The sequence below is a fragment of the Amphibalanus amphitrite genome, unplaced genomic scaffold, assembly GCF_019059575.1.
Source record: "Amphibalanus amphitrite isolate SeventyFive unplaced genomic scaffold, NRLGWU_Aamphi_draft 000701F_arrow, whole genome shotgun sequence".
NCBI classification, from domain to species: domain Eukaryota; kingdom Metazoa; phylum Arthropoda; class Thecostraca; order Balanomorpha; family Balanidae; genus Amphibalanus; species Amphibalanus amphitrite.
In genome coordinates this window covers 293,362-317,329 of record NW_024882195.1, presented here as the reverse complement: position 1 = coordinate 317,329, position 23,968 = coordinate 293,362, and the positions used below count along the sequence as shown (strand labels likewise).

The 23,968-nt window shown below is 48.3% G+C and overlaps 2 protein-coding genes across 4 annotated transcripts in view; one reads left to right on the top strand and one right to left on the bottom strand.

Annotated features, from left to right (window-relative positions):
- Positions 1–626: 626 nt before the first annotated feature.
- The window catches only part of LOC122364823 (2-oxoglutarate dehydrogenase, mitochondrial-like), a 69,896-nt gene continuing 46,554 nt past the window's right edge, over positions 627–23,968 (top strand). For 2 of the 3 annotated variants that reach the window (XM_043335580.1, XM_043335579.1), the window contains exons 1-2: positions 629–851; positions 2,657–2,862. In XM_043335580.1, the coding sequence (XP_043191515.1) occupies positions 2,662–2,862 (201 nt within the window). In that variant the 5' untranslated portion in view covers positions 629–851; positions 2,657–2,661. Of the gene's footprint in view, positions 852–2,656; positions 2,863–23,968 lie in introns of all 3 variants that reach the window. The other variant, XM_043335581.1, reaches the window with a different exon arrangement.
- LOC122364821 lies at positions 9,405–16,366 on the bottom strand. Its single transcript, XM_043335578.1, has 2 exons — positions 9,700–16,366; positions 9,405–9,467 (listed from the first exon to the last, which is right to left on the bottom strand). The coding sequence occupies exon 1, from the start codon at positions 15,811–15,813 to the stop codon at positions 10,114–10,116; it is 5,700 nt and encodes a 1,899-aa protein (XP_043191513.1). The 5' UTR covers positions 15,814–16,366; the 3' UTR covers positions 9,405–9,467; positions 9,700–10,113.

The window sequence follows — 23,968 nt, the reverse complement described above, 5'->3', positions numbered from 1 at the left end:
CCTCAACACAGGCGGCAGCCGGTTCCTGGTCTGCGCAATATGGCCGCCACCGTTAGACACTACGTCCTCCATGCTACGGTCTCCATGCTACGGCCAATAGGGTTGAAGCGGCAGTGCTCCCCTGTGTGTGTGTGTGGGGGGGCATACTTGTAGGTACTGAATGCCCTCCCCAGGCTTCTGTCGGGGGGGGGGGGCATATGCCCCTAATGCCCCCCCCTGGATCCGACAGGCCAGTAAAGCGCCCATTTTATCTGGATCACTGTGGATCAGATTCAGCGTAGCTTTTATTTTTTGTAGTTGAAAATCATTTGAAAAAGTTTTGTGAAAAGTTTTAACCAATTGCATAGAGCAGTTACATTATTATCCCAAAATAAATATAGCAGCTAAATTATTGTACCAAAATACATTCTAACCTTAGTTGAAAAGTTAGCCTAAAGCTAGTTTAAAAGCACATAGTTGATACTAAGATGGAAGGAATTGGTAAGAAAACAAGTGGCGCAGCTGTGACATTCTCCTAACGTGTTCGTAAGCAGGATTGACGTGATGCCAGTGACATCTTGAAATACATACAAGGATGCTGATTAGTTCATCGAGTTCATGAGCGGTATCACTCACCTACTCCAGTACAAGACTGGGGCAATATGCGTACTCGCAGGACTGTTGTATACATTACGGCCTCACTCGGTAGCAGGAGCTCGACGGGTGTGGGGGTGGCGCGTGAGGTGCTGTGCACGCGACGCGGGAATTGTGAAAGTGCTGTACCTACTCAGTTTCAAATTGTTTGATTGAACAATTGTTTGCTATTTGCTGGAGCAGTTTATTTCAAACAAGTTTGAGCATCGACAAAGCCGGTGGGTGGATTGCTCGAACTTGGATGATGAAATAGAGCTCGTTAGTGAATAAGTGAAGGCATTTTTTTAATTTTCAGCATTTAATATCCATTTTCATTTGAATAATATTTCTCTACTATTCTTATTGTTCTGTAAGTGCAATCATGTTGAGAATGAAAGGCACGAGCCCACCTACAATACTAAGTTCATTCAAAGCAGCTGTTTTGTCGGGTGGATGGTAAAAGCGGTGGCTGGGGCGATTTGATCAAGGCTCTTGAAATTTGCTTGCACGGAGCATGTGACGGTTTTCCTCCAAAAGGCATTGGGAGGGTGAGGACTTCTTAGGAGTCATGTGACTATGCCCCCTGATGCACTGTTTTCACCATCCACTTTTTGTTGCATGCATGCTGAAGTTGCCATTATTTAGGTTAACCTATAGGTACTAATATAGTCTTCTGCAAGCTCAATTTTTATAGAAAATTTTAACTTGCAAAAGCTGCGCCATATGTAAATACTGTACTCTAACCATGGATGCCTTGCGTAATTCCCAGCCAACATGCCCATATGGGCCCCACATGGGCAGTTGATGGGCATGGTGGGCTAGGTGGGCCATGGGCTAGAGATGGGCAGATATGTGGGCTGCATGTGGGCCCCACATGGGCTGCCCATGTATTTTTTTGACATGCATAGTGCTTGGAAATGAGATTGTCTGCACCGTATAGGAGGGCATACCCAGGAATTTTGGTGAACATATACTTTTGCAAGCATTCACACGGTGTTCCTGTATAGTGGGGTAAACATGGGTACTGCGTGGGCAGCCCATGTAGTGGGGTTTAGGTGGGCTGGATGTGGGCAGCCATATGGGGCCCACGTGTGCCCCACATGGTACCCACCTTGAGCCCATGTGGGCCAGCCCAGGTGGGTCCCACCATTTTCCCAGGGACAAATTTATGTGGTCCCCACCAAGTGGCCCACCTTGGCCCCATGTGGGGCCAAGGTAATAATGCTGGCTGGGTTCCTTCAGCCTGCTTCTGCATTGTGGAGGTTCGCACCATTAGGGGGTGGGCTCCCAGGTATATGGTAAAAAGTGATTCACTTTTCAAGCATAAAGTTTGTATTTTCTTACATTATTTTACATCCGTCATCCTCGATCCAAATATGATTCTTATTACTTTCATGTGGTGCAAATACAAGAAATAACAAACATGGCCTAACCTTATCTTCTAACTAACCCTAACCTACACCAACCAACCTACAACCTGTCAACCTACTAACCTATTACCCATCAGCCTACAATCTACAACTCAAAGCCCTATTCAATCTATCTATAATAACCAATACAGTCTCCTCCACATCCCTCAGCCTTTTACTGTCCTGTTATCCAAACATATGTTGGTTTACCCCCTCCCTCCCTCTGTCGTGAATCAATCTCTACTCCTGTATTAATCCCCTCCCTCCCTCAGCTGTGAATCAGTCTGTACTCCTGTACTAATCCCTTCCATCCCCTGATCATGAATCAGTCTGTACTCCTGAACAAATCCCCTCCATCCCCCGGCCATGTACCATACCATGTTATCCTGCCTGCTGCTCTGTGCTGATATCCTTTCTTCCTTCCACGAGGTGTTATGCGCATTTCTCTGCCATTAACTGTTCTGCACTGCTGTCCCCCCTCAGCTGTGTACCGTACAGTACCTACCTGTACCCTGTACAGACCCTCCGCCTGCTCCTCCAGGCACCATGTACCGGACGGTGCTGTGTCCATTTGTTACCGGCGGGTCGCGCCGGACTAGTCGGTCACCCTGTACTGACCCTCCCTCTGCTCCCAGGCACCATGTACCGTACCGTGCTGTGCCGCCTGCTGCCGGCCGGCCGCGCCGGGCTGGTCTGTCGACGCTGGAAGAGCGCACCGCCGCCGCCGGCCACCGCGGCGGCCGCGGCCGTATCGGCGGAGCCGTTCCTGACGGGAACCAGCTCCACCTATGTGGAGGAGATGTACGTCCAGTGGCTGCGGGACCCCAGCTCCGTGCACGCGGTAAGTACCAGAGCCAGAGAGACACACAGAGACAGACATACAGAGAGACAGACGGGCCCGAGCTCCGTGCACGTAAAGAGTACCAGAGCCTAACCCTGTAGCACACACACAGAGACACAGACAGACAGACAGACGGACCCGAGCTCTGTGCTCGCTGTCAGTACCGTGACGTCCCTACTCCGTGCCGTAGCTGAAATACATAGAGACGGACACACACACAGTCAGATACAGGCAGCCAAAGACGAGACCCGAAGTTTGGGAATGTCGGGAGTACCTACCACATACCTACATAAACAATGCAACATCGCAAGCTGTATGATATAGGAAGTCAGCAGACAGCTAGGACAGCCTCCGCGGCTAGTGGACTCTGGAAATAGTTCACAAATACCGAGAAGAAGTGAGCGTTTTATCTGGTTCCTATCATTGGTCATTTCCACACTGGACCACTCTCAGTCTCAATGGCATTCAGTGATTCTGGTTAGGTATGTGCTTGGCCCTAGTTGTCGTTTGCGGCTCTTTAGTAGCGGCTACTCCCGTCCGAAAACCAGTTGGTCAGGGATATGATCAGAGGATCCAGTGACGTCATATGACGCAATCAGTACCGATCTGGGACGGACACACATGGTCGGCGCAGATAAGGCGGACATGGCACACGTGCTAACCTGATAGGACATCCTGTGGGCCTGGAGAGCGGGCCGGGTCTGGTGTGACCAGGTGTGCCCGGCCAGTAGGACTGCCGACTAACAGGACTGGAGAGACCCACGAATGAACGTACCCACCAACCCGCAGCCACCGGGAGAATGTGTCAGAATCTCACCGCGAGATATTGAACCCACTGGAACCCTTTAGGAACATTATTCACTTGGGATCTTCTGCTCTTACTCTGCTGGTCTTCAGGCTCACTACCTCTGTTTTGGGCCTCGGTGTTTTTTTTTTCGTGGTAACTCCTTGTTCGTGTTCTAATGAGTAACAGCAAGCAATCGGAAGAAATCGTAGTATGCCGCGGAGCTGTGTGGCACTGTCGAAATTCACATAACTCATCTTCAAATGAGTTTTTGGATGTACTTTCATGATCTGTTTGTGCATTCTGGTCTGTCGGATATATTTGCAAATATTGGCTTTCATACTAAAAAGGAAGCAGCCTGAGAGTGAGTTCGTGATTGAGATTAACAACGTGCATCGCCTAAGGTCAAGATTTTATGCTTTTTTTAGACACATCAATTAATGATGGTGCTTTCGCTGAGGCAATGCCTCTTTGCTGAAGTCTCTGTATCCGGAGCTTGCCATTCTGATTCCTCTATCGGCACGAGACGTATTTATCTCGGTCCCTGCTGTTTGCACATCTTTTTACATCGTGGTGTGACCATGCCTTTAGGACATCTGGTGACTGAGCTGTTGAAGTACTGTGGGGCTTCTGATCAGCGTGTGGGCTGACGATTTGTAGTTGTGGTCGATGCTTCAGACGGTCGATGCATGATTTTTTTTTAATGAATTTAGCTCGAATGTTTGAATGGAGGGATTGACAGAGCCGAAGCCTACGCTAAGCAGAGCTTGTTGCGTAGACCCCGACCCCTACCGTTCGATCGCGCAATTCCGGGTAACGGGAGAATATAGATGCCAAAGTTTAACGTGCCCTTCAAAGCCGGACACGGCCTGTCCCACTCAACTGACTTCAACTGGCTGCGGCTGCTCCCACCAACCGCAGACCATCCCCGTCAGGAGTTTCAAATATCGAGCGCCGGAGCGACTCGAACCCGGACTCTCACTACCGGGAGTCCAGCGCTCTACCGTCCAACTGAGCTATGGGACAGGCTCTGTATGTGCCTGACAGGGCTCGGACAGGGAATCTGTATGTGCCGTCAGGCGCGCGATGGTCGGATCTGGAACTGAATATCCAGTCCGAGCTGAGCCGGACAGGACTGGCAGCAGCCGGAACTTTGGACTGGAGTCACGGCCCCGCCCCCGCCCTACTGCCTAACCGCCACCGCTCTCTACCGTTCCACCACCTCCCGTCTACTTCTGCTGCTTTCCACCGCGGCACCCAGGCTTCCTGATTCTACCGCTTTCCACTGCTCCACGGCGCTGAGTTTACCTGTCTACTGCCCGCCTCTACCTCTACTGCCCACCTCTACCGTACCGTCTACTGCCCGCCTCTACCGTACCGCCCGCCTCTACCTCTACTGCCCGCCTTTACCGTACCGTCCGCCGCCCGTCCGCCCGGCTGACGTGGAGCGCGCTCTCGTCCCTCCGTAGCCTGGGGCTCGACAGAAGGTGTAATTGGGTCAGCCCTCACTGACAGACAGTGCGTGGGGAAGAGCTGCCGGTTCTGGGGCGCGCACAGACACGCACAGTATGTAGAGCGGGCGGATTAGAACCACATGCGTAACATGCTGGGGCTATGGACGACGAAAGGGTTATTTGCAATTTCCAGGGAAGCGATTCTTTTTCATTAATATGACACGTCCAGTCCTATCAACTCAGTCATTTCGGCTTTGGTAGGTTGCAGTGCCTGGTGTTGACATTACATTGCCTGATGCTGTCGTCCTTTCCCTTTGTTGTGACGCTGTCTGTCTCCAAATCCTCCTGTAAGGGCCACCCGGAAGGGCGCACTGCCCCGCCGGAACGGTTCACCGGTCCCCCGCCACGGCTCAACACCACCGAGCTGACTGGTCTCAGACGATGTGGACTTTGGTCCTGTTATGATGGAGTGTTTGGTTAGGCCCGCCCGCCGCTTATAGCAGGACTGGGGCCCATATAGGTCTGCAGTTTCAACGCATGTCGCCAGCGCAAGGGCAGTGCATGCCAAATAGGCTTGTGTAGTCTGAGGATGCGGAAGAGACGAGGCTATGAAAATTTGTTCTTGGGATTGCAAGGAAGATTTCTGGTGTCCCAATCTCAGTTTGGATTTAATTCAACCGATATGGAAGTTGTTTGATTGTCATGTGTTTATCTGGACGCCCAGAGGAAATAATATTTTTTTTTTCTCGAAAAGCATGTATTTTACTCTTGCAATATCTTATTATCAATTATTCTCTTCTCCGTTTTTTTTTTCGTTCGACACAAGATCTTTCTGCTTCTTCTTATCGTCGTATCAGTTGACTAGCCCCCACTGTTGCCTCCTCCCTCCATTGCGTTAGCTGCGTTGGCAGAGTGCAGTTTGTTGATCTAACCCCGCCAGCCCAGTCCGGGCCTTCTGTCCTGTTTAACAACACCTTCGCTCCTCCCTCCCCGCTGTCCGCTGTCGTGCGGTGCTTTAAAATACAGCCACGTGGCACCAGGGGTTTTTCCTCTTCTGATGCAATCCTGGCACGTCTGCCCTAGCTGCCAGGTGTGGCTGCATTTCAAAGTAGAGTTCTGCACGGCTGCAATTTTCCACAGCCTAGCCGCCCCGCAGCCGTGGCTCCACAGCCACAGCCGCCCACAGCCGTGGCAAACTGTGGGCAGCCAGCCGTCAGCCGGCCGTGGATACTTTCAATGAAATGCAACCAAATAGTATATAATATTAAGTTGTTTTTAGTTGAAACATATAGCCAAAAGCACATTGCAATGGGCTATAGATTCTCAAGCTCATGAAGCATCATAGGTTAAGTGGTTGTGTATCTGGCTTTAGGCCGAAGGCCTGAAGCCTGATGCGCAACGCATGCCTACACAAGCCCTTGCAAGGGGTTAAGAAAGATGGGTAGGTAGGTACCTACATCAACAGAAAACATAAACAACGAACCAGAATAGAAGCACTAGCAGTGTAGAAATCTAATGCCAAATCCTGAAGCATGGTTGTGGGACAGAACAGACCCTGATGCTTTTCATTATCAATGTTAGGTATGGAAAATGAAACTGAAGTTGATGGACTGTCAAACAGTGATTGTCTAGTCAAAACTCTTGCTTCTTTCTTACCTTGCATATTTTCTGGGGTGTGATATGCCAGGCTTGAAGCAGCCTTCTGAGCAAGTCTAAAACTAATTTGATATGCAAGGCATCAAAACACTAGTGAGCATCCAAGAAAGAAAAACATTCATCTATTTTGATTTTTCCAAATAATGATCTTCGCTCAAATCCCCAAGGACGTGCGAGCCACAATTGCCTCTTTCAATCAAAAATTTTACTTGAGTTTTTAATGATGTCAATAGCAAAGAAGTGGCAATAAATTGTTTTTTGTCACTATGAACAGCCATAAAAAATAATAATTATTAAATAATAATGCTATATAGTTACAAAATTGCCCTCAAACAACGGTTAGGTATCAAATTTTAACATTTTCAGAAGAAGACGTCATTCTATTAGTAAAGTCAACAGCTCGCGTAAGAAATATTGTGTTCAGGGTTTTCACCGTCATGTGAATTACGTGTTCAAGGTTTTCACCATCATGTGAATTAACCGTAAGTAAGGTTCATGCTCACTGATAATCTAATTCCATTGGCTCCGTTGATCAGCATTTTCTGTTAGCGGTCACTCACACACCAATTAGAACATAAAGCGCCAGTTTTATATTATGTAATTGGACTTGCCGAAAATCCAGAAATACTTCTAAGAGTTATTTCAGATAATATTTTATGAAGCCTTTACCTGCCTTTACCTAGGCGTGATTTCTTTTTCTATTACCTGAAAGAATTATTGAACGCTCTCTTCAATAGCTGTAAGGTGCTCTCCTAATGACCAGGTGAGATTGATTTGAGAGGGATGTGACAATGCAGCATGTTGCATTTTCTGAAACTGTCAAGCTCTTGATGATGAAGGAACAATTGGTACCTATAATTAGTATTCTGTACCAGAGTGCAAACTCCCCTACAGCAAATGGTAAAACCATTACAGGTTTTCAAAGGCTTCACCACTTTCAATGTTGCTGGGCATCCTTTGCATGATTTTTACAGGCTAGACTGCTTATTAGAATGTAAGATTAAGGATTTAAAATTTTATATTTTAGTACTTAAGATTGAGCTGGAAATCTCACAGCCGTGGCCACAGCCGTAGCCATGTTCTTGGAGATATTTGCAGCCGCCCCGGCCCACAGCCGTGGGGCTGCAGCCAGCCGCGGCTGCAGCCGGCCGGTGCAGACCTCTATTTCAAAGTCAAATGACCCGGTACTATTGGTCTCAAGATAAGGGCCCAGGCGACCTGTAGCTCGGATGCGGTGAATACCCTTACCCTCGCACCAACTCGAGTAGAGGAGGTAGGGTTGGGTGGGAGGAGGGGTGCGATCGGCCCGAGCTGTGGCGTGGGTAAGGGTATTCACTACATCAAAACTACAGGTCGCCTGGGCCCTTATCTTGAGACCAATAGTACACACTACACAGCGCATCTGGGGAGCCAACGGTATGGCGTCACAAAACGTCACTGGATCTGGGCAAATGGGGTGACGGGACTAGCGGAGGAGTGCTGGAAGCAATCCTGTATTTCAGTGGAATTTTATAAAAGTCTTTTATGGTATTCGAGGTAAAAAAGTTTCGCACACTGTAACATGAAATTTTGATTCCGCAGGGTGCTTACATTGGTAAGATCCTTGCTCATCCTTGACAGACATTTCCAGCACGGCCAGTAAAAAAAGCTTAAGTCTGACCTATCAGCGAAATGTTGATTACCTATATGCTTGCCTTTCCAATCAGCAGCACGTTCTGATCGCCGCGGTACCTTCCAGCACTTACCGCTAACCGTCCAGACTGGCCAACCCAGGCGCGGCCTTGGTCCAGAGCCGAGCGCTGCCCCGCCCCCTGCCCCGCCCCGCCGTGCCCCAGTCAGGCCCCACCTACTAACCCCGATCGAGTCCGGCGCGAGGGCCGCGTGCCCAGCCGGCCCGCCGCGCCGGCCGGAGCAGTGTTTTGGTTTGGTCAGGGAGCGCAGAGTGGCTTATATGAAGTCATGGGGGGGGGGGGGTCAAGTAAGTGGCAGACGAGGCTCCGATAAGGCTTTTGTCATTTGTGACGTTACCTCAGGGCTCATTTTGTCCCGTTATCTTTACAAAGGTATGCAAGGCGCCAAGTTGTGTTTGTAATCAATTGTAATCTATTGTAATAGAGTAAAAGATCTATTGCATCCCGGTGTATAAGCACCCGGATGCAATAGAGCTTTTACTCCTCTCATATTACTATTCTTTCTCGATGTCTCCACCCACATGTGACACGGTACATTTATTCGCCTACGTATGCTCTAAGGCTTACCTACAGTGCCTACAGGGGCATTCCACGTCAAATCGAACAAAAATCGGCTGTTTTGCACCTTACCATCAGCGATTTCATTATAAATTTGTGAGCGAGTTCCTGTGTCGCCCCGAACATTACATTGATGTTTTTTTGAACATTCTGACCACAGGTCTTCTAAATATAGGGAATCGAATTTTTACAAAATGTTGCATCTTTATATTTTTGAACGACCATAACTTTGGTTGTACTTGTTTGATTTGAATGAAATAAACCTTACTGTTTAGGTAATTTCTTAAGCATTTGTTTAGAATTGCACCTACTTAAATATATGACCTTGAAATTTGCTTAACTCTGTTCTTATTGCTGCATCCGCCCCATGTAGCGATCCGAAGAAACTCTGATCACGCATCCAGTCAGTCCAGCAATTTATTGTTGCCAGGTGAAATCAATGAATGACCGAATGAATGGTATCTGCGAAAACACCAGCAAATAAATAAACAACTAAATCAAGAACAGTCGTCAAACACAGAAAAATAAACATAATATATCCATCAAACCTCCGCGCCACATTTGTCTCAAAACACACAAATGTTCACCAGCATGGCAATTATCACAAGCCACCACGAAAGACAGAACACATATTGCGCTCAACGAGTTTGGCATATCAATACCTGCATATTACATTCAAGATACATCTTCTTACCAAGATTTGTGTCCTCACTCGCCACATCGGAACAGAGCAACAAAATCTGGTCTGACCGCCATTCTTCCACGTCATACGTGTCCCAAAAACCGAAACAGCTGATCAAACAACTCAAATAGTTCTCACATCGAATATCTACTTCGAATTTGACCACCACCCCACCACTATCGGTCAGCTGGCGAACACAACAGCAGTGCCATCTAGCGACGACCAAAGACACTACTCTGCAGATGTCGCGCCGATCGCGAAAAGGAAGCAGGTAGGTAGGAAGGCGTCAGGAAAGGCACTTACACCCTCCCCTTTTTGATGCTTACAAGTGAGCATCAAAACAAATAAACTTCTTCGTAACACGCATCTCTTCTTGAGTCACAACTTGACTCTCAACTCTGGCAGTCTTGTTCCTTCGTTTTCCTTTCACTCTCGTCTTGGGTTACTCTCGTCGAGGATCTTGACGATTTTAGTGACCGGTCTGTAGTACGATGTACCGCGTGCGCGAACTCGGACAGAGCGCACTCGGCCGTCAGCGCTCACGATGGCCTCTTCGACCCGGCCCAGCGGCCACACTCCACGCGGTACAGAGTCGTCGACCATCAGGACGATGTCTCCTTTCTTCACGTTGTCTCGACTTCTCGTTGCGCGTCCGCTCCGCTCTTGCAGCAGAGGGAGATACTCCGTCCTCCATCGACGCCAAAACAGATCGGCGAGGTAGCCGGCCTGCTTCCAGCTCCTGTGATGATCCCACTCTGTGCTTGAAGGAGGGAATACGACACTGCGAAGGAGGAGGAGATGATTTGGAGTTAGTGGGGGTTGGTCATGCGCATCAGCTGATACGGGTGTCAGCGGGCGGTTATTGATGATCGCTTCCACCTCGCACAGGAGTGTCTGCAAAGTCTGAAGTGAGAACGTCTGTTGTGTCAGCAGAGCGTTGAGCAGCTTCCTGATGGTGCGTATCTGACGCTCCCAAACACCGCCAAAGTGAGAGGCGTGGGGAGGATGGAAGCGCCAGTCGATGCCGAGACGGAGAGCTGCTTCGTGGATTTCACCTTCGTGCTGCTTCAGTTTGTTGACTTCTTCTTTTAATTCCTTTTCCGCTCCGATGAAGTTCGTCCCTTGATCCGATCGAAGGGATCGGACGCCGCCGCGCCGCGCCACAAAGCGTCGCAGGGCACACAGAAAAGAATCTGTGGACAAATCATCAGCGACTTCGAGGTGAACCGCGCGGATTGCCAAGCACGTAAATACCACGCCGTACTTCTTCACCTGTGAGCGACCTTGCTTGACGAAAAAAGGGCCGAAGTAATCGACTCCCGTGTGGGTGAAAGCCCTGTCGCCCACGCCCAGTCTCGTTTCAGGAAGATCGGCCATCTTCTGATGCTCTGTCTGCTTCTGTCTCTTTTTGCAGCCGATGCAGCGGTTGAGACAGCGACGCACCGCGGTGTTGGCGCCCACGATCCAGTATGACGCTCTCAGATCAGACAGGACGTGTTGCCTGCCTTCATGTCCGGCGTTTTGATGAGCTGCAGTGATGAGCAGGTCCACTACAGGGTCTCGTCCCGGAAGGATCTTGGGAAACTTCGAGTCAAATGGCAGAGCACTGTTCCTGAGTCGTCCACCAACTCGAAGCGTGTCTCCCTCCAGCCATGGGTCCAAGCGCACCAGAGAGCTCGAAGTGCTCACAGGCTTGTCGGACTTCAAGTCGGAGAGTTCCTGACTGAAATGTCTAGCTTGCACGTCTTTGAGGATGCAGCTCTCTGCCGCCTCCAGGTCCGATACAGTCAGACGCGCCGTAGTCTTCACATCCTGAGGCGCGCTCTTTTTCCACCGCAGCACCAGCCGGCGGAGCAGTGCCACGGCTCTGACCAGACGTCTCCAAGATGAGTAGTACTGGGTCAGCTTCTCGATAGGAGAGGTATCTTTGCATGTCGTGGTCATGACAACAGCCTTCACCTCCGGATCGGCCTCGCTCACAGCGTCTTCGGCAGGGTTTGCAGGCCACTCCTGATCCTTCCCGTTCAGGAAGCTGGGTCCAAATCTCCAGAGATCGCTGTGAACCAGAGAGGAGGCGTTCATTCCGCGCGATACGAGGTCGGCTGGATTTGACTCACTTGGCACGTAGTGCCACTGCCCGGCCGTGGAACCATCGTGGATGACCGCAAGGCGGTTTGCGACAAACACATGAAATCTCGTCTTCTCGTTCTTGATGTATTTCAAGACGGTGGTACTGTCCGTCCAGAAATATATATCGGCGTCCACTTCCAGCGCTCTCTGCAGTTCCAGGCTACTCTTCACGGCGAGCGTCGCTGCCGCTAACTCCAAACGCGGCACGCTGAGCTGCTTCATCGGCGCAAGTCGAGCCCGGCTGAAAAGAAGCGTGCAGCTGGAGTGGTCACCAACACAGCGCACGTACGAGACGACACCGTACGCTGACGAACTGGCATCAGCGAAGTGATGAAGTTGAATCGTGTCCCCAGCATCAAGCGCCGCGTCCAGTCCCAACGGTGACAGACACCTTGGTATCTTCAGAAGGGACAGGTTGCGCAGGTCAGTCAACCATCCCTCCCATTCTCTCCTCAGGCTCTCCGGCACCTTGTCGTCCCATCCCACCGCAAGACGGTGCAGCTTCTGAATGATCACTCGCGCTCTGACGACACAGGGGGCTGCCAGACCGAGAGGATCATAGCAAGACGCGGCTGCAGACAGATACCCTCGTTTGGTGGCTGTCTTCTGCGTCAGCTTCTGCATGTCTACGTTGAAGCCGATGGTGTCCGTGTTTGGATCCCAAACGACGCCGAGAGCTCGTTCCGTAGGTAGGGGATCAGATCCGAGCGTCAGATCCTTAACCTGCTTGCTTCTGTCTTGTTTAGGTACTGACTGAAGGACTTCGATGCTGTTGCTGTTAAACTTCGTCAGATTGAAGCCTCCCAGCGCGCACATCGCCTTCAGGTCCTTCATCAGCTTGATCGCTGTCTCTTCATCCTTGACGGACTTCAGAACATCGTCTACGTAGAAGTTGTTCCGGATCGTTTCACTGGCTTCTCTTGACAGGGAGTCGTTATCTGCAGCTGTACGATGGAGCGCGAAGTTGGCACAGCTCGGAGAAGATGTTGCGCCGAACAGGTGAACCTTCATCCTGTACTCACAAGGAGGATTGCTGAGAACACCTTCGGGCCACCACAGGAACCTCAGATAGTCCCTCTGAGACTCGGGAACAGAGACCTGCAGGAACATTGCTTCAATGTCACCTGTAAAGGCGCAAGGGTTTTGACGGAAGCGAAGCAGCACGTCCACCAGCGGTGTGGTTAGGTCTGGTCCCTGCAGCAGCGTGTCGTTGAGGCTGGTGCCACGGTATTTGCTCGCGCAATCGAAGACAACACGGAGGGTCTCCTTCGTCGGATGCCTGACCGCGAAGTGGGGGAGGTACCATCTCCATGAGTCTTCTCGAGCTTCTGGTGCCGCTTCAGCGTGTCCATCTTCCAGGAGCTTGTTCATCCGAGTGGTGTATTCCTCTGCGTACTCTTTGTCCCTTTCAAACTTCTTTCTCAGCAGCTCCAGGCGCCTTTCTGCCACACTTCGGTTGTTCTCCAGACGAGGCTCCTGGTCTCGAAATGGCAGCACAATCTCATACTTCTCCTTCTTGACACAACCGTGTTCCATGAGAGTGCACCACTTCACGTCATCTACCGAGAGTCCTCTCCTTACTTCAGCTCGGTTTTCGAACCACTCTTCAGCCATTGGGTCGTTCTCGTTGACTTTGATGCGGTTCACCCGACATCTGCTGCTCACGTTCTTCAGACCGCCGAGGATCCACCCGAACCTGGTTAGAGTGGCGTATGGTCCGCCATCTTCCCCCTTCACAAACCTCAACGGCTCCATCACTACTGCGGCGTTGCCGCCGATGAGCAGCCCGACTGGAAGAGACGCCTCATCTGAGACTGTCACCCCGCTCTCTAGCAGGTACGGCCATCTGCGAACGTCATCAACTGTGGGAATGTCATCCTCCGTTACAGGGATTGTGTTGAGGGTGTAAAGTGGCGGCAGTTCCTGTCGAGTCCCCGTCTCTTCGTTCTCGATGGTCACACCCGACACCACGCTGGTGCTCATCTTCTGGTCGCTGACTATGGTAGACACCGTCATGGACGTTTGTCTGTCAGGAGACATGCCGGCTTCACTGATGAGCTGCTCTGTGATGAACGAATGGGTGCTGCCCGTGTCGAAGAAGGCTGCAGTTTTCAGTCTTCTTCCGTTGATCAGGACAACCACCGGAACAACTTGCAGCTTTCCCCCGTTCTCTCGTTTCGGAGCGGCGTGTCCGGCGGTAGCTGCTGGTGGACCATCGGGTGAAAGTGGGTTTCTCAGAGGTGAAGGCTGATCAGCTGAGGGATCTGGAGACCTGGCAGGTGCAACCGAGTCTCTCGGAGGTCGGTGCAGCACGGTTGGGTGTCTTCGGTTACATTTTGCGCACGTGCTTCTCTGACGACATGCTGCCGCGAGATGTCCCTTCTTCATGCAGGAGAAGCACAGCCCACTGGCTCTTACGAACTTGGTCTTCTCTTCATGCGTCTTGACTTCCAGCTTCGGACATCGGTCCGTCTCATGACCCTGCTGGCAGAAAAGACAGAGGTCTTGTTGGGTTCTCACCATGCTTACCTTCCCAGTCAGAGCTGGTGCGCTCACTTGCTTAGATCGGGGTTCTCTTGCAGGTCTTGTGGTCCTTGAAGCCAGAACATGTCGTCCATAGGTGGGATTGGAAGCGATTCTTGCCTCCTTCTCAATCATCGCCACAAGATCAGTGAAGTCTGGTCTCCTCCTTTCTTCACATTCGATGTGATCGACTTCACGACGCCATCTATCTGCCAAGAAGGGAACCTTGTCGATGATGTCTCGCATTGTCTTCGCATCTACAACGCCTGTCCCATGTGGCAGATTCCTCAACGCGTTGAGTGTCCCTCGCAGGTGAATGGCGAACGAATCCAGGCTGCTGACGTCATCAGATCGCATACTGGCCTGCGACAGGATGCGGTTGAGGAGTCCTTCAGTCGTCTGTGCATCATTGCTGAAGCGCTGCTCCAACAATCTCACTGCCTCTTGATATCCCAACTCTGGTGGAAGATGAATGCATGTTGAGACGATCTCCTTTGGCTTGCCTGCTGTGAACTGCATCAGATACATTAACTTCTCTTCTTCGTCATCGAGCTTGGAGGCGATGTTGGTCTTGAATGCTCGCAGGAACGACTTGAAGGTCTCAATGTTCCCATCGAAGGTCCTCAGCTTGAGCTCTGGTAGGTTTACCCTCTTCAGCACCTGCAGGTCAGGGTTGATTCTTGGTGGTCTTGAGTGCTCATCTCCCATCACAGTCACTCGACCTTCCGCGATCTCTTCTTGAGGTATCACGGGCTCTCTTTCTCTGACATCAACCAGCCTTCTTCTTTGTATCGTACCATCTTCTTGAGCCAACTCTCTTACAACTTCTCGGCATCTTGCTTGCTGTATGGTAGCATCTTCTGCAGTCGGCTCTCTTGCAACTTCTCGGTATCTTGCTTGCTGTGTGGTAGCATCTTGTGCAGTCGGCTCTTGTGCAACATCAGCACTTCTTGTTATCTCTGCAGCTTCTTCTTGAGCTAACTGTCCTGTTCTGATTTCATCTTTCATGAGAAGCATCTTCATTTTGTCTTCTCCCTTGAAGACTGATTCTTCATATTGCAGCAACACACCCTCCTTTGCCTTGCTCTCTTCTATTTCTGCTTCAACTTCAAGTTCCTCCTTCAGCCTCCTCAGTTCAGCTTCACGAGCCTCAAGTTCATGTTTCCTTTTCAGTGCTTCTTTCTTTGCTAGCAATCCAGCTTGTTTTGCCAGTTCTATCGCTCTCTCTGCTTTTACAGCTGCCGATGATGACACATTTGAGCCTGCTCTTGACGGTGCTGGTGAGCCCTTCTGACTGCCAGCCTTGTCATCTTCAGTGTGTGACACACCACCTTCCATTTCTGACCCAAGCAGTTCCTTCTGAAGAACCTTCTGCAACCTTTCCTTGAGAATCGCCTTGGTTCCCTGCACGTCTTCTCCTCTTTTGGCAAGCTCACCCTTCAGCTCTTCTTTCTGCAACTTCTCTACATCCATCCCAGCTTGCTGGTGTCAGGTGTGAGTGCCAGATCAGGTAAGTGTACAGGGATGGGAGATCCAGAGCAACCAGTTGGGACCAAGGAACTGGCAGGTCACATCCACAGAAAACAGTCAAACAGGTGGGGTTAAACGGCAAACACTGAACAACATCATAATGAGCAGATCATGTGTTCAAATGAGCAGATCAGACAATTGACAACCAGCTCTGTCCTTTGACAAGTAACAATAAGACAAATCTCTGAGGCAGTGCACCACAAGCTGAAATCCTTTGACAATTAACAATAAGACAAATCTCTGAGGCAGTGCACCACAAGCTGAAATCCTTTGACAATTAACAATAAGACAAATCTCTGAGGCAGTGCACCACAAGCTGACTTAAAATACACAAGCATTAACCTCAAGCCAGCTCAACAAAATGACATGTACTATGTCTAGTAACTTTGAGTCTCCCACTGGCCAATGTGCTTATAAAAAAGGCAGGCAGGCCCAGAGAATCAGATTATCCCATCTCAACTGTGGCAGCTGCTGCGGGCTGAGCAGCATCTGCTGTCCTCACTGTGACCTCCTCCAGGCGGCAGGTAGACAGGTCGTGCTTGCAGACTGATGGCTGACAGCGAACCTCCGCCATGTAGCTCCTGAATCCATGCAGCTCTTGATCTTGATACAAAATCTTGATACTATTGCTGCATCCGCCCCATGTAGCGATCCGAAGAAACTCTGATCACGCATCCAGTCAGTCCAGCAATTTATTGTTGCCAGGTGAAATCAATGAATGACCGAATGAATGGTATCTGCGAAAACACCAGCAAATAAATAAACAACTAAATCAAGAACAGTCGTCAAACACAGAAAAATAAACATAATATATCCATCAAACCTCCGCGCCACATTTGTCTCAAAACACACAAATGTTCACCAGCATGGCAATTATCACAAGCCACCACGAAAGACAGAACACATATTGCGCTCAACGAGTTTGGCATATCAATACCTGCATATTACATTCAAGATACATCTTCTTACCAAGATTTGTGTCCTCACTCGCCACATCGGAACAGAGCAACAAAATCTGGTCTGACCGCCATTCTTCCACGTCATACGTGTCCCAAAAACCGAAACAGCTGATCAAACAACTCAAATAGTTCTCACATCGAATATCTACTTCGAATTTGACCACCACCCCACCACTATCGGTCAGCTGGCGAACACAACAGCAGTGCCATCTAGCGACGACCAAAGACACTACTCTGCAGATGTCGCGCCGATCGCGAAAAGGAAGCAGGTAGGTAGGAAGGCGTCAGGAAAGGCACTTACAGTTCTTAAGCACAAAAAATGAAATAGCAAAAAACACGTCACCTTCGATTTGGCTAATTTTCAGATATTTTATTGCCTACCATATTCATAACAACCTGTGAAAAAATTAGAGTGGGCCATTCATAAGTTTTGAAGAAAATGGCACATATGCAAACGTATGTTAGCACGCGCAGTGGAGGGGGAAGAGTGAATTTCGCCCCACCCCTCCTGTTTTTCGCCAATATCTCATAGTATTAATGCGAAATTAATTATAGCTACCTGTCCAAAATTGAATTGCACATCTCATCGTGCAAGCAAGAAGAAAATCGGCTCACAACTGTTCTAGTAATAGCGGTGTAAAGTGAACATCCTGTCGCCGACGCGACGCGGCGACTCGGCAGCCGGCGCCGACCGCTAGCCGCCGCCTGAATTGTAGACTGTGCCGGGACGGAACGGAACGGTTCCGTCTTTACATCGCACTCCTTACCGCTGATTACATTCGATTCGCGTCATATTCTGTGAGAAGACTAAGAAATGTACAGGCAATCTTATGGTGTAAGAATTTTGAAAATCGGTTGGTAAACAATTGAAATATGAACGTGTAAACACAAAATTGTGATTGCTGCGTTTCCCGCGTCGGCCGATCCCGCCTCAGCCGGCGACATGTTACTCTTAGCAGGTCTCTAACTGCCATATTTATTATTGGATTAACTAGAAATTCCCCATACATACTCAAAAATGTATATTCTTTCGTAGAGTGAAGATAGAAAGACGTGAAGATATCGTTGCGTGATAATGTTTTCGTTGAATTTTTGGCTTCATGATGCATTTCCACACGGCTCAAAATTCACCGCAAAATACCGTTTGCCTGAGACACTTTTACTATGGAACTTGAATGCTTGACTACGATGACTATGTATTTCCATTCTCGCAGAGTTTGGGATATCACTAATCAGCAATCATTCATTTCAGAAAGTGTACACAAGCAAGCATGTCTTGACTCTGTCTTTCAAGGTCACGCGCGGTTGCGTGATGTTGATGCATGAAAACGGCTTTTGCCGCGAGAGTTATGAATGGCCCACTCCAATTTTTTTCACAGATGGTTAGGAACATTGTGACGGACATAATATGTAAAAATTACCCGAATCGAAGGTGACGAATTAAAACAGAAAAATTTAAATAGCAAAAACACAAGGTCAAATGCATTTCAAGGTCACTTCAATTTAATTTTATAATTAAAAATCAAAGCCTTATCAATTGCCTACAAGACCCTGTTAATATCATTTGGATACCAGAAAAGGAACCAGAGTTATAGACATTTAAAAAATTGATGTGTGGCATTTTTGGCTATATTCGATGACCTATATCTCGGCGATACTTTATCAAATTTCGAAAATATTATACGTAACTCAGTTTTGAACCATGCCCAGTCTGCCTACAAATTTTCAGAAAAATCGAAGGGGATGACGGATTTCGGTGTTTGATTTGACGTGGAATGCCCCTACAGTAACACACTGATGAGGCCATAGGCGGCGGAACGGGGAGGGCACCGGGGCACCATGCCCCCTTTGATTTTGGCATTTAAACATTAGCCCTATCATTCCCATCGGAACTGTAAACATGATACGCGTAGAGTAGTGCGGAGTCGGGCCTGGCCGGCCCTCAGCCAGGCAGCGGTGGACGTTTCCATGTGAGTTGATTGGGCTTCAATAGTAACATCCTGCAGGTGGACTGAGCTCGTCAGAAACGACGAAACAAGCCATAAACGGCAACATATGCCGTGTGTATGTGTTTAGACATGACTATTTTGTGTAACAAATTTCTAAAATTTGCTGCCATAAATACTCGTTTTATATAAGGACACGTCCAAACACTAAAGATGAAATATAAGGACACGTCCGATTTTTATAATTATTTTGCGTGATGTGCCTATTTGTGACGTAATTGATTAGAAGATAAATAAGTTCAATCATTACATTAGTTGTGACTTAAACCCTAAGTCACTTCTCTGCCCATGTGCACTATAATAGTCGCGACCAAGCTGTGAGTGCTCAGCTGCCTACTGTTCCTTTCAGTAGACCGGTCAGCAGTGTTCCATTTTTGGGAATTTTGGGTGGAAAATCACACCTAATGGGTAAAATATTTTCATCCCCAAAACCAGGTAAATTGGAATTCTTTCATCTTTGAAAAATGCTCAACTCATGCTCAACAATTAACAGCCAGATTACCAGATATACCTAGCAGCGCCATATAGACAGAATAGAACTTATAGGTTTGCTACATAATACATAATTTCCATGAAAAAAAATTCGAAATCAAGGCACAAACCCAACAACTCACCCTGACTGACAACGAAAGAAAATAACCTTGCACACTTCCAGCTGTTAATAACAAATATGAGTTGAATGACCTTGATCACCTCAACTGTTTGTAAAAACCAGGCTTGTGTTCTGAATAAATGCTTTTGGATATTTATAACAACTATGATTAGTGGTTTGCTGCCAACGCAAAACGGATGAGCCGCTGCTTGCGCAAATTAAACACTACCTCTGCATTTCGCTTTTGACTAAGTTGCGCAGGATACGCCTACAAAATTTTCATCTTTGGACCCGCAGTCAGCTGGGCACACCCTGGCACACCCTAGGGATGAATTTAAAACTTGATTTGCTCTAACTTCTTTCATATACAAAATAGGGGTATGAGACAGGTACTTACTTATTCTACATTCATTTCTGATCCTATTGTATCAATTTCACCACAAATTATGTCCGTCAATGGCTTCTAGAGGACTTTAAAGCTCGATGCGTCGGGCCTGGCAGAGGTCCAAGATGAGAAAAGCCACCCTGCGCACACCCTAGGGATGAATTTAAAACTCCGCGGGCTCTGGCTGGTTTGATAGGTAAAATAATGTTTTGAGACCGATGCCAATATATTCTGCGTTTATTTCTGATCCTATCGCATTAATTTCGCCACAAATTATGTCCGTCAATGGCTTCTAGAGGACTTTAAAGCTCGAGGCGTCGCGCCTGGTAGAGGTCCAAGATGAGAAAAGCCACCCTGGGCACACCCTAGGGATGAATTTAAAACTCCGCGGGATCTGGCTGGTTTCATAGGCAAAATAATGTTTTGAGACCGATACTAATTTATTCTGCGTTCTTTTCTGATCATATTATATCAATTTCACCCCAAATTATTTACGTTATTAGTTTTTAGATGTCTTTAAAACTCGAGGCGTCGTGTCGGGCAGGGGTTCAAGATGACTGACACGCCACCCTGGCACACCCTAGGGATGAATTTGAAACTCTGTGGACTCTGGCAGGTTTCATACGCGAAATGAGGTTATAAGACCGGTAATGATGTATTTTACGTTATTTTCTCATGCCTTTGCAATAATCTTACCGCCAATTATTCATTTCAATTAGTTTCTAAAGGTTTTTAAACACGAAGCGTTCGGCCGAGGGAAAGCCAAGATGAATGAAAGGATATCTTGGCACACCTCTAGGGATAAATTTAAGATACGGTATTCCCAGATATGCCCAATACATGTTCTGAAGCTGGTAGATGGGATTAAGAAGGCCCTAGCTTTTTAATAAATTATCCCTCGCCCGTATAGGGGGGGGGGGGGGTCGAACGAACCGCCCCCTCGTTTTTCGAGAATAACTCGCGTAAAAAGCGGCCGATCGCGACGAAACTTTCAGGACCCTCGAGTCAATTAATTTGACACCTACTCTGAAAATCTCATATTCCTGACCCAAATGACCTTTGACCTGTGACCTATTTCTTGAGGCCATGTTTGGCCGGAATCGCGATTCGGCGAGCCGCTAATGCGTTCCGTTCACTCCCGTTCCGTTTCGGGTGTTCTGGTCAGTTGTGCTCTCGCTTTCCCTTCCGCTTGGGGTGTCCTGATCAGCGATCCTCCGTTCCGTTGCAGTTGCTCTGATCAGTGATCACTGATGCCCTCCGTTCTGTTGCGGGTGCTCTGACACTGATCACTGATCATTGACGCTCTCACTCAGCACTTATCACGTGACATGATACGAAGCTACCGCTCCGTTTCGGTGGCCGGCCATGAGGTCGGTGGCATCCTTTTATCATTTTTTTTTCATCCCGTTCCGTTCCGATATGGATGCCCTGGTTACTGGTTAGTTGCACGCTTTTTATTGCGATATTGCGTATTATGCTGCGCAGTGCACATCGTTCCGTTTGGGGTGCCCTAATCAGTGACCCTTTGTCTAGTCTCATGTAGTGCACCGTTCCTTTCGAAGAGTTGCGCTGACACCGTTTCCATTTTCACTATGCGTAATGAGTACCGACTATCGCTGGCCGTTCCGGCGTTCGGGCCGGGAGATTTCCGGCGTATGTCATGCTGCATAGTGCGACTGCAATTGCATACTCAATACTGCGTCCCGTTCCGTGTGCCCAGAGCAAAGGCACCATTCCAGTATCATCCGGCCATTGTCATATCGGTTGAAAATGGAAAGCTCAAAGCTATACTGCGTACACTGTACGAATATTACCAGATCAGATGCGAACGAAAACTACATACTTATATTGCCGCATATTATCTCAAATATACAGTAATCTTGGAAGCGGTGCTGTCATGTTGTAGGCGCAAAACGTCCCAGAGGCCAGAACACATGAGTTATACGGTTTCCGGTTTCATAGCGATCAGTTACGTCAACAAACTGCCCATCAGGGTATCATGATTACCTAAAATTTTATGTCTGACAGTGTCACAGTGATGACCACGCCTCACGCATTACACAGTATAAGTCAACTGCACTAAATCAATAATACAGGACGACAGAATGATACCCTTTGCAACGGCAAAGACAGGTTCCTTCCCACTTCCTTTGCTTAAAAAAGAAAGAAAACTTCTCCACATGGCACTAGTATCAAAGCCTGCATATAGAGAGAGCTCCCTCACCCGCCCCTCCCCCACCCTCCTTAACCCGCGCCCTGGTGTGGGTCTGAGCCACCTTCGCCCTGGTGGGGGGGGGGGGGCCAAAATGACCCCCCCCGTCTAACTCGAAAACGAAGAGGGCTAGGAAGACGCGGAAAAAAGCAAACGAAAGCCCATAACAAGTACGTTCGAAAGTATTTCGGTCATTTTTTCGCTAAGGTCAATATTGAGGTCGCTAGAGGTCATCATAGGTCAAATTTCAGTGTTTTCGGTGTTGCCGGACATATTCCGCTGTAGCTCGGAAACTAGAAGAGCTAGAGAGCCGCGGAAAAAAGCAATCGATAGCTCTTTTCAAGCTCTTTCGCCAAGGTTCGTCAGATTTGACCTCAGCTCAACGGTTTGGCCTACAGAGGTCATGCAAGGTCAACTTGGCAAATTTCGTTGAAAATGTTTTTAACTATAGCATGCATTCACGAGAAAATAGAGAAACGATTCATGCACCATCGTGCTTGGCTCGTCGAGACGCGTCGAATGATATATAGTTTGACCTCGAAAGGTCATTTTGAAAATTTGACCTCAGGTCAAGGTCATGACCTTACCGAAATAGGTCATGCTGCATATCATTCGATCCGCATTGACGAGACAAACACGATAAACGTCGAACGGAGTCTCTATCTCTATTCAATAACAAGTAAGTGCAGAAAAACCGCTGGTGACCTCTGGTGACCAGGGAGATGACCTAGCGTGACCTCAGCGAGGTCACAAGCAAATGGTTTCACATGGGCTGTGATTTGCTGACCCAAGACACTTCAATAACGAAATATAGGAACAATCACGCCCGATTTAGCTGAAAAACAACTACTTTTCGATTCTCCCATTGACTTATAATGGGGAGCAGCGATGACCTGACCTGACCTTAGGTCACATTTATAAAAAATCCGAGATAGCCATTTTGTAGAGCTGGGTGACATCTTCAAGTACTGTAAATTTTACATCGATCGGATAAAAGCTGTGCCTTTGAGAGAGCTTTGAACTTTTTTAGAGGTGGTGTCAGTTTTGGTGACCTTGTGACCTGACCTGACCTGACCCGAACCCCCAAAAAAAGGACATGATGTAAAAATGTTGAATAAACAGCTATACAAAGTTTCAGGGCGCTAACTCAAGTGGTTTCTGAGTTATCGCTGAAAAACCACAGGGGGGGGGGGGGCCAAAATGGCCCCCCCCCCACCAGGGCGAAGGTTAAGATATGACAACAGATTTCAACAGAATCATTGCATCTTCTGCTTCTTAAGGACCTAGTTCGCTCGCATGATGGCGACTGGCGTCGCGAGGATGGAGGTCCGCGGATGATTTTCTTTAGGAGAAATATACAGGCAGAAGGACCGTCCTGGATCCGTGCCAGTAAGCATGAGTAGGAACTTAGCAGATGCTGACGGTAATATCTGCTGTCTGCATCTGAAACGGAAAGGAAGGCATTGATTTAAGGCTAGGAGAAGGATGGCCACTGGACAGTCATTCAATTGTGACAATGCATTTTGACTTGTGAGGAAAATGAAATCTCACTGGTTGAAGTAGGTATTCATTCTTAGCTGTATTAGAGACAAGGGTGATTCTTAACTTCATTAGTCTCAATCAAACACAAAGGTTGGGATAAAATGGGACGGATTTCGAAACACTTGGCGATCAGATGCTAAAGTTATAATTCTGCCGTATATCACCCTTACCTATTTGCATCGTCTTTTTCGGTTAGTTTTGGTGGTCAGGAATGGTATGTTCTTTTATTATCAGCCAGCGTAGCGTTACGCCTTTATTGCGAAAGTGATATAGGTTTTCACTTGTTTTTTTTTTCATCCTAGATTTTTTGGTCATCATCGTCACACCCAACCAAAATCCAATTTTAGAACACTGCCGGTCAGCCATGGCGTAATCAGCTGTCTGTCGTGCCTGTGACGTCAT

Coding starts and splice junctions, on each gene's coding strand:
- LOC122364821 (XM_043335578.1), bottom strand. CDS start 15,813: ATGGATGTAGAGAAGTTGCAGAAAGAAGAGCTGAAGGGTGAGCTTGCC.